The sequence below is a fragment of the Miscanthus floridulus genome, unplaced genomic scaffold (assembly GCF_019320115.1).
Source record: "Miscanthus floridulus cultivar M001 unplaced genomic scaffold, ASM1932011v1 os_1932_2_3, whole genome shotgun sequence".
Taxonomy (NCBI): Eukaryota; Viridiplantae; Streptophyta; class Magnoliopsida; order Poales; family Poaceae; genus Miscanthus; species Miscanthus floridulus.
Window position 1 is genome coordinate 24,327 of NW_027097996.1, and position 15,674 is coordinate 40,000.

General features: G+C 50.3%; 1 protein-coding gene across 1 annotated transcript; it reads left to right on the top strand.

The window, feature by feature from the left end:
• Positions 1–9,954: 9,954 nt before the first annotated feature.
• Positions 9,955–12,227, top strand: LOC136534427 (BAG family molecular chaperone regulator 1-like). Its single transcript, XM_066526864.1, has 4 exons — positions 9,955–10,570; positions 10,668–10,924; positions 11,110–11,256; positions 11,409–12,227. The coding sequence occupies exons 1-4, from the start codon at positions 10,285–10,287 to the stop codon at positions 11,691–11,693; spliced, it is 975 nt and encodes a 324-aa protein (XP_066382961.1). The 5' UTR covers positions 9,955–10,284; the 3' UTR covers positions 11,694–12,227.
• Positions 12,228–15,674: the final 3,447 nt, after the last annotated feature.

Sequence of the window (15,674 nt, forward strand, 5' to 3'; positions counted from 1 at the left end):
TTTGGCTATGCCTGCCTGACAGTACTGCATTCCTCTGTGACCGGCCGTTAGAGCGTTCTGAACATCCACACGGCCGTTGCCGATCCAGTGTCTGAAACTCGTGCTGCACTGGCTAAACAATTTGAATCCATGCTGCTTCCTTTCCTTGGTCAGCATGGCATGCAACTGGTGACCAAATGTGCATATATATATATACTATTAAAGTTCATGCAACCACTGGTTCACTAACCTTTACTTTTCACTTGACACCTCCAAAAAAATAAACCTTACCACTTTTCACCAGTTGGACTTTGAAAATGAAAGCAAAGTCATGAGATAGGATGGATTAGTACATAGGAAGTGTGGAAGCCTACTACTATGCAGAAGCACAGTCTTTGTCCATCCACATGCATGATCACTTGATGTACATATAGAAGTAGCCACACACTGATGATTGACTGATGACCAAACGAGCTAACACATGAGAACGAGACACATCATGCAGCACATGGCTAGCTAGGTTGAACGCTAATAAACAACCGACTCTGCATCCATACATAATCCGTCGATCCATCTCGCCTATTATTAGAGTATTATATATCAGTTATATATATTAGGAGTACTATATCAATAGGGTTAGTTGCAGATGGCATGCATGAACGACGACGAAGCCGGCCATGAGCTAGCTATATCCAAATGCATGTTCCAAATTGTGAACTGTACCTAGGTAGTTATAAGTACTACTACAGTCTATGATCTGTATAAGCAAGAAGGCTGCAATGGTGCTTCTCGAAGCATGCAGTAGCTGAACTGAACTGAACTGTGCGTGTGTGGCTATGTGTGCTCATATGATTGCTTGCATATCTATATTCCAAATATTCCATAGCGACTGCATGGCACTAGAGTATCATGCATGGCTACAGCCTGCTGATGAAAGAAGATGGAGGGATCGCCGGATCGGAGCTACCAAACCTGTTCCTCCTCCAGTTCCAGGTTTACTACGTGCCGACGACGTGTCGTCGTCAGAGGCTCATATATGCAGGACCAGAAAAAAGGAAAGAGAAAGGATGAAATATTTGGAACATGCGCTTGCAACATGTGTGTGAAACACATGAAACATTCAAATAAAACACTTCCAACTTGCAACATGAAACCACTTGCTGCAACATAAGACTGAAACAGATGAAACATTTGAAACATACTATTGCAACATATGTGTGAAATAAATGCAACATCCAGATAAAAAACAATTGCAACATACGTCTAGAAGCAGATGAAACATTTTGAATAATACTTGCAACATACCTTTGAAACACTTGCAATATATGCAAACATGTGCAACATCCCTCCAATCTACTTTTACAACATCAAGATGAAACATTGCAACATACATCTAAAATGCATGAAACACTTGAAATATACATGTGCAACATAGGGGAGGGAAGGCCGGGCCAGGTCGATTCCGGTCTTCGGGGTAGGAGCCCGCGCTCGTGGGTGCCCTTGGCTCGGCAGGGGAAAGACCTAAGGTGCCACGGCACGTGCGCCCTAGCGGCCACGCTAGGGTCAACGACACACCCGACAGCAATGGGGATGAACGGACAGCGAGGGAGCGAGTGGCACAACAGCACAGGTGACTAGGACGGGGGCGTGGCGCGGCCGGTAATAGGGGAAGGGCACGGCGCGTCAGCCTTACAAGTGCACGGTGCGGGAAGGGGCGGACGGATGAGCGGACACGTTACTTTGGGCGCCGGACAGATAAGTCGGTGAGGGGGAAGGAGGCAGACGGATGAGCAGCCACGTTGCTTCGGGCTTCAGACGGTAAGCCGAAAAGAGGGAATGGGAATTTTTTTTTTTCTAAGTGAGATGGGGCTGCTCCTAGGGAGCCGCGTCTGGACACATGGACACAGGAGTCACGGGACAAACACGTCCGTGACGAATCATTATCGATTAGGTATGGGTCGTCTATCTGGAACTCCGGATGAGGGCCACCAGCTTGCATTGCCCGGCACACGTACAAGATCACAGTCGTCACTGGACGTACGTTCAAAATCGATTGACGGCCGCCTGACAAACATTAACGTCTGGATGATGAAACGTAATCTCTCTCCATTTTAAATTATAAGTTGCTTTGATTTTTTTTTCGTTCATTTTACTATATATCTAAACATACTGTTATATATATATAGATACATAGTAAAATAGATATGCCAAAAAAAAAATTCAAAGCGGGGAGGGGTACTGCTATAAAACACCGGTAGCATGTAGTGGTAGCATGTACGTAGAGGAGAACACACGAACGTGCACAATAATGGAACTATATACTTATATGCAGATAAAATATAAAAACAATGCTGAGCCCGGCCAGCAGGCACAACAGCAAAATCTTGTAGCATACCTAGGTCTAGGTGATGAGATGAGGTGTAGCCACGTAGTACGTACGGCGATGAGATATGTGTGGTACACTGGTGTACTGCTTGTCAATTTGTCATCAACAGGTCCCGGCCGGCCCGGGAGGATTTGGTGAGGGGACGCCGTCGCCACGCCTGTGTGCCGGCGTGCCACCCAGCTGGTGAGGTGAGGGTAGCTCCGGACCCGCACTCCGCTCCATTATTCCTCTCCCCTCGTACACGGCAATTCACCCACCTTTCCTTTTTCGGGTCTTTTCTCTCTAGTCGTTGGATAAAAAAACGGATTCATCTCGGGGTTTTTTTTATTATTTTTGTACGGTGCCTTTTTGTATTTAGGGGAAAAATACAGAAAGGGAGCGAGAAACAAGCGTCCTACTTCGTCTCATTTTTTATTATTTTTGTACGGTCCCCCTTTTTCGTATTTTTTTTAGGGAAAATACAGAATCGGTGCGAAAAACAATTGAGGTTTTCGTTTTCATAAGTCCATAGTATATACCAATTCATTCTCGACACCAATCCAAACTGACATCCATGGCCGGCGACAGGGCAGAGGCTCATGACATTCGACCGACCGAAAATACAGAATCGGAATCCGTCCGCAGCCTATGCAACGCGAAGGCTTGTCTGAAAATAGACGGCTAGCTAGGGGATCGACACCGATGGGGGGTGTGGTGTCCCCTTCTTCCATTCCATCATATCCGTTGCTCCTTATGGAGTCAAGGTCCGGTTAGGACCTCTTTAGTAGTAAAAACGTAGGAATAATTTCACAGGAACTTTATAGAAACCAGTTCGATTCTAATAATACGAAAAACAACATAAGAAACGTACGGGACAATTTCTCGTGCGTTTTAAAGGAGGTCTAAGGTGTTGTGTTTAGGGGAGCCTTTGTTGTGCTCTTGTCCTACCTCATATATCCGACGACTGATGACAACGCGAATGTACTTCGTCGCTAGGTGCCCCGGCCAGCAGGAGAGGTAGGTAGCTAGTATTTGGAGCTTTCGATGGGAATGGGATCATGGGACGGATTCCGATTCCTTCTCGTCGGCTGGGTGCGCCCCGCGCGTCGACGTCCACCTGTCAGGGACGAGGAGCTAGCTAGGAACGTGGAACATATGCGGCGTTGGCCACGTTCCTTACTGCTACAGAAATCTTAACTGTGTCGGGAAAAATGCCTTTACCGAGGCAGTTTTTGTCAAAAAGGTCATGGTTAATCGTGACCTTAACCGAGGCGGTTGCCTTGCGTTAATGTATCAACTGAGGTGAGCTCCTTACTTCTGTTAATAAATAAAAAAACAAAAAAACGTAGAGCCCACCGGTGAGCCCATTTCCAAGCCCACTGGAGAGCCCGTTTCCAGCCCTACCGCCGCGGCGCCACTGCAGATCCGCCGTCACATCTCGCAAACGCCGGATCTGGAGCCACGCCTCCCCGTCAATGCCCCGCCACCAGTGAACTCCTCCCCACCGGATCCACCGCCCGAGCGCTCCTCCTCGTCGGATCGCACCTCCCCGCCTGATCCGCCGTCGGCGAGCTCCTCCCCTCCGGATCCGCACCGTGGTGGATCCATGGAGGGAGGGGAGGAGGGGGCGTGTCCGCCCTACACCACCGTCGGAAGGGGTCGGGCCGCCCTGCACACCACTAGGAGGGCCGTGGCCGTGGCCGCCCCGCGTCGCCGCCGTGAGGGGCCAGGCCGCCCCGTGCGGGGCCGAGAGGGTCCCGCACCGTCGCCGCTCCGTGCGCGGCCAGGAGGGGCCCGCGCCGTGGCCGCCGGGCGCACGCCACACCGCCGCCGGGCCCCCGACAGGAGGAGCCGCCACTGGGAGTGAGGGAGGGAGAGTAGAGGGAGGGAGACGAGATCCACGTGCCGTCGGGAGAGAGGGAGTGGGAGGAGCTGAGAGAGAGATAACTGAACAATGAAACCCTAATCTCGTATATATACAATGAGCGGGATATGGGCCGAGATGGGCTACCTGCTGGGCCTCTATTTATCGAGGCGGGCCTTATAGAGTGACCGCCTCGGTTAATCGGCATTAACCGAGGCGATTATGTTACGCTGCCCGCCTCGATTAAGCATTAACCGAGGCGGTTGCCGGCCTGGCCTCGAATAACCGAGGCGATTGCTGGCCTGGCCTCGAATAACCGAGGCGGGTAACCAGGCTGCCCGCATCTGAGGCCATTTTGGAAACGTCACACAAAAGATTTTCGTGTAGCAGTGGTTTATGCATATACTACGTCGAAAGACGAATTGGGACGAAATTCATGCATGTCGACTGCGGTACCCAACTGGATCGATCGAATTCTCCGGGACCAGCTATCTATATATGGCTTGGAAGAACGAACGAACGAGTCTGAAGCAAACGTGGTTAGCTAGCAAGCTGCTGGGTGTTTTGTTTTGGCACGACACGAGCGATCGAGGTCCCTCAACTGCTGGGGCCTTCAGGGTACGCTGTGCGGTGCCTGCGAGGCTTGCCGCGCCGGGAACAAGAACATGAGCAGCCACGGCCGCCGGCCGGCCGGTAGGTAGGTTCGTTCCAGCGTCTTTTCCGGCGGCGGTCAACGCCGGCCCCGGCCGACTGATGGATGGATGAAAATATGGAATGGAATGGAAGAGCCGAGGAGATGGAGGGGGCCGAGACTAGGGACCAGGGCGAGGGCGGGGGCGGCGGCCAGCGTGGCATGCACACCCACGTGGGGACCCCGCGACACTCCTCACTGTCGGTGGAGCGCAGACTGTCAGCCGTGTCACCTTCTGCCGCGCGCAAGCGCAACCATCGTATCAATATCATCGCACAATACTCCTACTACTGCTCTCAGATTCTCGATGCATGACCACCGTTTCTTCTTTTCAATTTTTTTTAGTGCCGCGGTGTTATTAATTCATCACCCACCGTACGTGAATGGAAGAGTATGTATATTAGCTTGGGACACGGCCTGTCACCCACGTGGTCACTATGAAGCTGATCGCCTAATGGTTTTCGTGGCTGATAAGCCGGTTGATGTTGTTTTAATATGAGAGAAAAACATTATACCATGACTGATGTTGTTTTATTCATTGTACCAGTTACTACTTACTAGCAGTACTAATCAATTTGAAACGAGTACTACTACTTGACGACATCGTGTACAAATACTATCTTTTAAGTACTCCGCCCATCCGTCCCAAGGAGGACATAATTAATAGTATATAGTCAAACCATGTTAAATTTGATTGAATTTATATATTTATATATATATCATTATTATTTATCACTACTATGTTTTTGAAATATATCTATTTAGAGACGTAATGTTGATTGTATTTTTTTCATAAACTTTGTTAACTTTACTAAATTAGTTTGGTATACTACTCCATCCGTCCTGTAATATAGTGTATTCTAGCATTCAAAATTTGTCCTTAAATATAATGCATTCTAGAGGACAAAAACTAATTTTACATTAAATACTTTCTATTTATCAACCAATCACCATTAATCACGTTGATGATAGTGTCTGATTATGAAATAAAATGAGGGTATACGTGTCTTTTATGTTCTCTCCCTTCGTCCTGTAATATAGTGTATTCTAGCATTTAAAATTTATCCTCAAATATAATGCGTTCTAGAGGACAAAAACCTAATTTTACATTAAATACTTTCTATTTATCAACCAATCACCATTAACCACAGTTGATGATAGTGTCATTATGAAATAAAATGATGGTACTATGTGTCTTTTATGTTCTCTCTTAATTTGTCTTAAAATTCCTTAGAATGCACGATATTACATGACAGATGGGGTAACTAAATCTATAATTACATTGTTTCCTGGAACCGAGGGACCTTTCTGGAGGAGGAAGAACAGCACAACAGAGGTCACGTTCGGCCAATGTACATATAAATGGCGTCCTTCCATGATTGCAGATTGACCCGGATGCGATGACGCTGTGCTAGCCAGCTTTGCCGCCGTCTGATTAGATCACACTGTTCACTCCTCCTCCGTGCTCGGTGCTCCCACTGCATGTTTGGCCCCTTGTATTAATACCCGTGGACCTCACAATTTATTTATTTCAGCCTGGTTTTATTTCTTTTTCCCTCGTAAAAACACGACGACGATTTTTCGTGTACCTAATCGTACCAGCATCAACATGCCGATCCGATAACGTCGTCCGGACGCGGATTGCACAGTTGCTAACGTAATTCTGTCGCTTCAATTCACCTTCGCTGCCAGGAAGGAGCGAAGCCAGAGCAAATTGGTGGACGATACATTTGTCTTACGGGGACAAGAGTCTGTACTACACTTTTCTTGTATTTCAGGTGACTGACCTTTTTTATGGGAACTGGTAGGACCCAGACAGTCCGTTGAGATAGGATTCTATCGGGACGGTACCTGAACAAATCAGTAGAACGCGTCGCACTCCTACCGTATCGTTGCAGTCTTTCCCCATCTGCCTTGTCCCACCAAGAATGCATACCCCGCCCCCGTCTGTCTCGCCCCACCCTGAGTCCGCCGCTCCTTCCCCCTGACCCCTCCTTTCTCTCTCCACGCGGGCGAGACCCGGGAGCCGGGATGAGTACGAGCACGACCCATTCGCAGGACCCTGGGCGTGCCACTTGCCCCATCTGCCGGCCCATGGCTCGCCGCGCCCCATCCCCCGGATCCCGGGCCATGCCCCCATGACTCTCTGAACATACCTCTGAAACACGAAACACTTGCAACATGAAACACTTGAATGCAACATAAGTCTGAAGTATATGAAAATTTGGAACATACACTTGCAACGAGTGTGTGAAATATATGCAACATCCAGATAAAAATATTTAGCAACTTGCAACATGAAAACACTTATTGCAACATAAGACTGAAATACCTGAAATATTTCGAACATACTCGTTGCAATATATATGTGAAACATAGGCAACATTCAAATAAGCACACTTGCAACATACGTCTGAAAAAGCAGATGAAACATTTGGAACTGACGCTTGCAACATACGTGTACAATCATTACAACATGTGCAACATCAAGATCTATTTTTACAACATCCATATAAAATACTTGTAAACCTCTGAAACATTCGAAACAATTGAAACATACTCTTGCAACATGTACTTTCAACGCAACATCTCCTTACTGCTCGTAGAATGGAAGCTTGTCAGTGTGGTGTTCACCGGAGGCAGCGGCCCGACGACAGTGGTTGCACGTCGTGGAAAGGAGGCATCAGCTGCACGACCGACGGGGGAGGCCGCGGCCCGCGTGACTTGGAGAGGGCAGTAGGGTGCCACGCCTCGGAGGCGGTCGCATGCCGTGCCTGGCAAGGCCAGCGCCCGAGCGGTGCGCCTCCAAAGGCCAGCGGTCGTGCACTCGGAGGCAGCAGGTGAGTGGGAACAAGAGCGATAGGAAGAGGAATTAGTGGATAGAAATAAGTGGATGAGCAGTTTTTTAGAAATGAAGGAGCGTGGGTTGTTGGGCTGGCGTCGTGGCCTAGGAAAGGAGCGTCCGGGCGAACGGACGTCCGGTTCAGAGCCTTACCGTTTTGTTATTGTTCAGGCAATATATAATTTTACTGTTGTTTGGCTGTAGAAAAAAGGAGTCTGTCTATGCCATGATCGCATGCTTTTTCCAGGTTTCAACACCCGATTTTTTTCAACCATACGATAAACATCCAACCGTCCCTAGCCCTTTCTTCTACCTCCAGACGCCACCACAAGGAGCTCACCCCCACCCCACCGTTGCACACCGCAGGAGCTCGCCCCCGCCGCCGCCCACCACGCCCACATCGGCCTCCCTCTTATTCCCCTCCCGTCCTCCTGCCGTCGATTTCTTCTCCAACTCCAGCGAACGGCCGTGACGCCCCCGTCCCGACCTAGCCCGGACACCTCTGCCTCCACTAGGGCCCCACCGCCTGCCCTGCCTGTCTCCCCCGAGCCGGCCCCTTCTATACCTGCCGGAGTTGGAGAAGAAAGAGGAGGAGAGGCTCGCCGGAACCCTAGCCACCGCCGCCATCGTCTTCGTCTCCGGTGGAGGAGGAGGAGGAGGAGGCCGCCTACCTCGTTGGCACGGCCGCCGCCGGAACCCGCCACCCCCACCTTCGGAGGGGAGAGAGGAAGGCGTGCGAGCACGGACGTCGGGTTGCCGGAGTCGGGGAAGAAGGAGAAGGGGGTGGGGGAGAGGCGTCAGGCGCGGGCGCATAACATTCGAGTGCCGGCGGCCAGAAAAACACTCGGTTGTGTATTAGCTTTTCCGATAAAAAGTGTAAATTGTCTCTTCTTAGCTTACCTTTTCATTATACTGGTAAGTTGTGCAAGATTGTGTGTGAAAATTTAGGCCCCTGAGACAAAAGCAGCTCCTTTTATACTACTAGGGTGTAATTCACGGCTGAACCTGATGAATGAAGGACAATACAACAGTATTATGTGACAGCTTCAAACCGTTTGCTCTTTCCTCGCTCAAAACTACAGTATCATCCGACAAATAAAGCCGCGTATTAACACCGCAGGTTTAGTTTGTTCAGGCTTCAGATCAGTAGTTGGATCGGAGCTAACTAACGCAAATCATGCCTCCTCCGATCCGGCGCTAATAATGCTCTTGCTCCTCCCCTGATCACACCCTTTCTCCGCGACGATTAATTCGTTCATTTCCATCGCCAGCTGCATCTGCATCTCTGCATGTGCTGAACGAACTCCCGGTACCCAGCCAACCAACTGCTGCTGCATTGCTGAATGCTGGAATTGCTGATGCAGTGGTAGACTGGCAGTTCAGCTGTAGCTCAGCTGGAGTGACCGACTGACTGACCGAGCACCTGCAACCGTTTCAAACTTGCTAGCTCACGGTTGTTTCTGCTTGTCGCAAACGCAAATTTTCCTTGTAAAATTGTGGTACTGGTACGGTGGGCGATCGACGGTTGAGACGTCGTTGGTGTCTGAGAGGCACAGCCCATCGCGATTAACGTCAAAGCACAGGCAAAAGCGTATGATTACGAGACGCCGCTCTCTCCTCTCCTCTCTGCTGGCACTGGTAGCCGACACTGCGCGATTCCAACGTCCAACCAAACCGAAAGAATCGGGGCGTCATCGATCAGGATTCTTCTACTGTTTTCTTCTTTACTATCAAACAAAAACCGCGAATAATAAATCCACAGTTAAACAAATAAATCCAGGCAGGTAGCTAGCGTGAAGACAAGCAGGAAGCAGCACCGAAATGATGCAGCAGCAAGATCAATCTGTTGAGTTTATTTGCAGGTAGCAATAGCAATAACAATAAATTAAACAAATGAAATGGTTTCAGATGGCGCCATCAGCGTCAGCTAGCTAAGCAAGCAAGCAGCTACAGACCTGTACAGTGAGCCATTTCGTTTCGTTCTGCTGCGCGAATTAAAAACGGTTGGTTGCGATCGATCGATCGAGCCAAGCTCTGAAAGTTAATTAATCAATTAGCCGGAATTATGTATGAGAAGTGGGGCTTGTCTTCCTCCTCTGGACCTGATGACCGACGATGGTAATGGTAATGTATGCGGTCGCGGCCATGTGGGCAGTGGCCGCCGCTGCCGGTATTCTATTTGGCGTATATATATATTCCCCCTGTCCATGCGGTGGTTCCCGCATCCGCATCCGCATCCACCTCGCCCGCCCGCTGCTTGCCTGCCATTATTTTCTTCTCCTCTTCGCTGTCCATCCATCCGTCCGTCCGTCCGTCCGTCGGTCTCCTTCCTTGGCTTCTCCCTCCGATCCCCGCTGCCCGCCCCACCCACCTGCCTCCATATTCGCCGGCCGGCCGACAAGCTTTGGGCTAGCTAGCTAGGTGTGCTTTCTTTCGCGCCATTGCCTCGATCGGCGGCGGCGGCGGCGCCCAAGTTTGTTCCGGACCGAGTGGGGAGGGAGTAGCCGAGCGGGCAGGCAGGCAGGCAGGAGGCGGCGGTAAGTATGCTGGGAGCGAGCCCCAAGAGCAGGAAGGGCGCGCCGGTGAAGCTGGGGTCGATGAAGGAGGCGCCGGCGGCCGCAGGCGGCGGTGGAGGGAACGGCGGGAAGGTGCCGGCGGAGGAGGTGTGGGAGGTGCGGCCCGGCGGGATGCTGGTGCAGAAGAGGGGCGGCGGCGGGGCGGGCGACGACGAGCCGTCGCCCAACGTGAAGCCGGTGCCTACCATCCGCGTCAAGGTCAAACACGCCGGCGTCACGCACGAGATCTACATCAGCTCCGAGGCTTCCTTCGGTCAGTCAGTCATCCGCTCGCTTCTCTTGTCCGTTTGTTCGCGCCGGCCGGCCACCGGCCAACCACCGCTGACGAAGCTCCGGCTTGCGGTGTGCAGGGGAACTGAAGAAGCTGGTGGCCGCCAAGACGGGGCTGCACCCGGACGACCAGAAGGTGCTGTACAAGGACAAGGAGCGGGACTCCAAGGCGTTCCTGGACATGGCCGGCGTCAAGGACCGCTCCAAGGTCGTCGTCGTGGAGGACCCCGAGGCCCGCGCGCGCCGCCTCATCGAGGAGCGCCGCAACGGACACCTCGAGAAGGCCGCCAGGGCCGTCGCCGCCGTCGCCGCCGAGGTCGACAAGCTCGCCCCCAAGGTACATTTAGCCATCCCCATCTATCCATATCCATCCATCCATCCCAAAGATTGCATTTTTTTCCGAGCCCATCTCGAGAGCAGAACGAACAGAACAGGGGACTAGGGGAGTTGACCAACCAAACAAGCAGTCGGTGTTGCTCACCCCTGATTCTGAAAAAAAAAAACTGATTGGCGGCTTGGCAGGTGGCGGCGCTGGACGCGTCGGTGCGCAAGGGGGAGAAGGTCGCGGAGAACGACGTGGTGCAGGTGACGGAGCTGCTCATGAACGAGCTGCTCAAGCTCGACGCCGTGGTCGCCGACGGCGACGTCAAGGCGCAGAGGCGGATGCAGGTGAGTGAGAAGCAAGCATTCATTAGTAGCAGAGTAGCAGTACAGTAGCGCATCAATTCGATATTTCGCCTCCCCACCCCACCCGCGTTGAATTCCAATGCCGCGGCTGACTGAATTCGAATCGATTCCGGCCGCCGCCGCCGCCGTCGCAGGTGAAGCGCGTCCAGAAGTACGTGGAGACGCTGGACGCGGTGGCGGCCAAGAATGCCGTCATCATCCGCAAGTCCAGCGAGAAGGCCGCCCCCAAGCCGCCGCCGCCGCCGCAGCAGCAGCAACCGAGGCACCAGCAGCAGCAGCAGCAGGGGCCGACGCGGTGGGAGATGTTCGACCTGCTGTCGTCGCTGCCGTCCACGTCCTCGGCCTCGTCAACGACCACCGTCAGCTCCACGGCGTCCTCTGGCGCGCCGCCGACGAACCGCCTGGACTGGATGCTCTGACGAGTGAGTGCAACCCGGCACCGGCCACCAGCGCAAAAGCAGCAGCCAGTCAGATGTGGGGAAAAGCGAAAGGCTGATGCGATGCGATGCAATGCGATGCTTGTGTGCCAAGAATTGCACCCGCTGCCCATCGATGAGGCCATGATTGGGCAGGCAGGGCTACCTAGCTTGGTCACACAGCTGCATTGCGCCGCATGGTACCGTACCAGCCAATTCTAGTTCATCAATCCGCGAGAGTATTTTTTTTCTTCTCCTTTTTCTTTTTTTTAAGATTTTTTTTTCTGTTCTTCTTCTTGTTGTTGTTCATGAAACGTTTGAGATTCTTTTGTGTGCATACTATTCAGATAGAGAAAGAGAAAGAGAGAATGAGAGAGTTGGTTTACTTGGTTAGGGCAAGTGAAGTGTATTCAGATTGGGAATAAGCTAGTCGAGTCGAAAAAGGATTGTCGTCGTCCATCTCCAAACTGCAGTTGTTGGTGTCTGAACTCTGAAGAAAGGAACAAAGAAAGAAATGTAGCCATGCCTGCGTGCACACCCTGTTCGCTCGTCGTTTATGTGGCTTATAAGGCGACTGATGCTGTTTTATTATGAGAGAAAAACACTGTATCATAGCTGATAAGCATGGCCGATACGATCAAGCTAACACGACGATGGATTATTACACTGTTGTTTGAGAGTGATGAGAGATCGATTGAGAATTCGAGAGGGCACTTGGTCAGTTGCCTGTCACTCCTCACTGTCACTGCTGTGGTGGATGCAGAGAGTTTTTTTTTCCTTCTTCTCCTCCTGTATAATGTAGCAATCAAGCAATAAAACAAAAACGTTTTAAATTCCTGTTGCTGTTGCTGAGTTAGTTGGCGCCTATCTGCCAGAGACGATGAACAGTGCCTGGGTTGGTGCGCTGTTAAATTCTTTGGCATTGTTTAAACGCAGGCCTAAAGTTTTGGGGTGTCATATCGAATGTCAGATGAGGTGTCATATGAGACGTTCGATACTAATAAAAAAACAAATTACAGAATCCGCCGCGAGACGAATTTATTAAGCCTAATTAATCCGTCATTAACACATGTGTACCGTAGCACCATATTGTTAAATCATGGACTAATTAGACTTAAAAGATTCGTCTCACAAGTTAGTCATAAACTATGTAATTAGTTATTTTTTTAGTTTATATTTAATACTCTATACATGTATCCAAATATTCAATGACACAGAAAGTAAACTTTAGAGGAAGGAACTAAATAGGGCGTTGCCACACCACACCACATTTAAGGTGCCCCATTTGCATCCATCCACAATTCCAATTCCCAGCTGGTTTGCTTTGCTTGTTGCTCACTTGGTAAAAGCAAAGAACCCCAGCAGCTGAGAGAGATGGAGAAGACGACGACGACTTGCCCAACCAACAGCAGTGCAACTTGGTCTGCTGATTGATCAGTGATTAATCGGCGGATTAGCAGGAGCCCGATGCCGCTGCAGAGGCTGTCAGTGTGGTGTGCTGTCAGCTGTGTGTGCCCGTGTGTGCAGCGAATTTTTTCTTTATTTTTAACACATTTTTTAAACTGTTTTAAAACTGACATTTTTTTCTTCAAAACTAACACATTTGGATGTGCTTGTTTGCACGGCGCGGCTAATTCACGCTGACGCGCCATGCATGCAGGCGTGGCAGGGGGCAGTCAATGGCTGCGGCGACCGCTTACGTGGCAGGTCTGACGCGCCACCCGTCACGGCGCGGCGGGCCTACCGCGCCACGCATCATGGCGCGGGGCTGTCGCACCACGCATCATGGCGCGGCAGCCCCTTGTACCCGGCCTCGCTTCCCTTTCTCTCTCTGTCTCACTCGGCCCTCAGCCGCCCTGCGCCCGCAGCCGCGCCCCCCGCCCCGCCGCGGCAGCGCCCCGCTCTCTCGCCGCCGGCGGCGGCTCCTCCCTGCCCCCCTCTCCCCCTCCGCACTGCCCTCCCCTCTCTCCCCTCACTCCCTAGAGCCGGCCGCAGTCTCCCCTCACCCCCGCCGCGTTCGTCAGCGCCGCCGGCCGGCCATTGCCGTCGCCGACCCCATCTCTCCCTCCCTGCCTCCCTCTCGTCCTTCCCCGCTCTCCCACCCTCTCTTGGGCCAGCCCTATCTCCCTCCCTCTCCTCTCTCCTGACCCGCCCCCATCTCCCTCCCTCTCCTCGCCGTTGGCCAGCTGTTGGCACTATGCCGACTTTGGGGTGAGCCCAATCTTCCCCACAGCCATTGTCATGGTAATTCTTTCTCCATTGTGTAGCTTGATTCCATTGTTTGTTAGTTAGGATTAGGATTTAAATTTTTTTGACGGATTAGTTAGGGTTCGGAATGTGATGAGATTATTGTGGTTGTACTATAGTTTGTAGTTGTATATTTAGTTAGTTGTTTTTTTATTATTACAGCTAGAATAGGTATTAATAATAGATTGGTTAGTATAGGTACTAATATTAATATAGTTAGTGTACGTGGTTATTATAGTTAGTCTAGTTTAGTTAGTTATTATAGTTACTTAGAATAGTTAGTATAGGTGTTAACATTAGATTAGTTTGTATAGTTTATTTCTTTTACATTTACTTTGTTTTTATGCACTAATATTCCATTATATTATAGTACTCTTAATGTTTGTTCTAACACATCCATTTGAAATTTGAACCAGGATGGGGGATCATCATCCACAGTACCCAATTCTTGAGGTGCACTACGACAAGGACCACCGAGCCAAGCACCTGTTGGAGCTTCAGGAGAACTTGCTACCTCTTAGACTACGCACGCACCAGCCGCACTGCTGGGACAAGTGATACCGGCCATACATACAGCGTGCCAGCATCCTTGAGATCGTTCGAGTCTTCAACACTAGGCTACCGATCCTCGACCCTGCACTTCTCACTGCTGTTGTCGATAGGTATGATTTGATACACGTTTGCGACAGTACAAAGCATTGATTTGTCTCATTGTTTGAATTAAAAAACTTCTTGTATTGAATTAAAAACCAACAGGTGGAGGCCAGAGACCCACACCTTACACCTTCCGTGCTACGAGATGACTATCATGATGCAGGACGTGAAGATGATACTGTGTCTGCGGTTGGGGGGTCTTCCAGTGTCTGAGATCCATGATAACGATCACTGGATGGACTTGGTGGAGCAATTCTGTGGCAGAAGACCATCTGAGGACGAGGATGCTAAGAGAGCAAAGTAAAAATTTCTACGTTCCAAACATTTACCATTTTGACACCAACACATATTCTGCAAATTATTTTGCTATTTAGATGGAGGGCGTAGTACATAACTTTTATGATGCGTATTGTCTTTGTCTAATTTAATGTTTGTTTTTGTTCCCTCAGCTCTCATGTAACATCCGGTGTCAGCTCTAATTTAATTTTTGTAAAATATTTCAGCAAAACATCCGGTGTCAGTTCGGTCTGGATAACAGAAAACTTTAGGGCACCGCTGCACCCAAATGCTCTAGAGCAGGAGATCGAGAGGTATGCTAGGGTGTGGCTGTGGGACTTCTTAGGCGCCTTCTTGTTCCCCGACGCGTTGGGTAACACCATGTAACAGAACCGACCAATTATACGAAATTAAGTAAGAAAATCATCCGCCAGAGCAGACGATTTAGCGAACTTAAGCCCGTATAACCCGGTAGTCCGTGAAATCACGAAGGATTTCAAACCAACTTCCATTCCAGCCAAGATCGTAATAAGTTTAGCGGTCACCATCACATATTACATAAAAGTTTCGCATCTCAGATACATCAGAGTTTAAACATAGTTATTACAAAACAAGTTCGAATAAAAGTAGCGGAAGCCATTTGTTCAAACCACACACACTCACACGGAGTTCAAATATAGTGCCAGCGAATGATCATCTCCAACAAAAGCATCAGACGAGACGTAAGGAATGACCATGCCCATGGTCCTAAGCATCACCCATCGCAGGATAAAGGCAGTTGATACAGTAGCCGTAATACATCTGCCC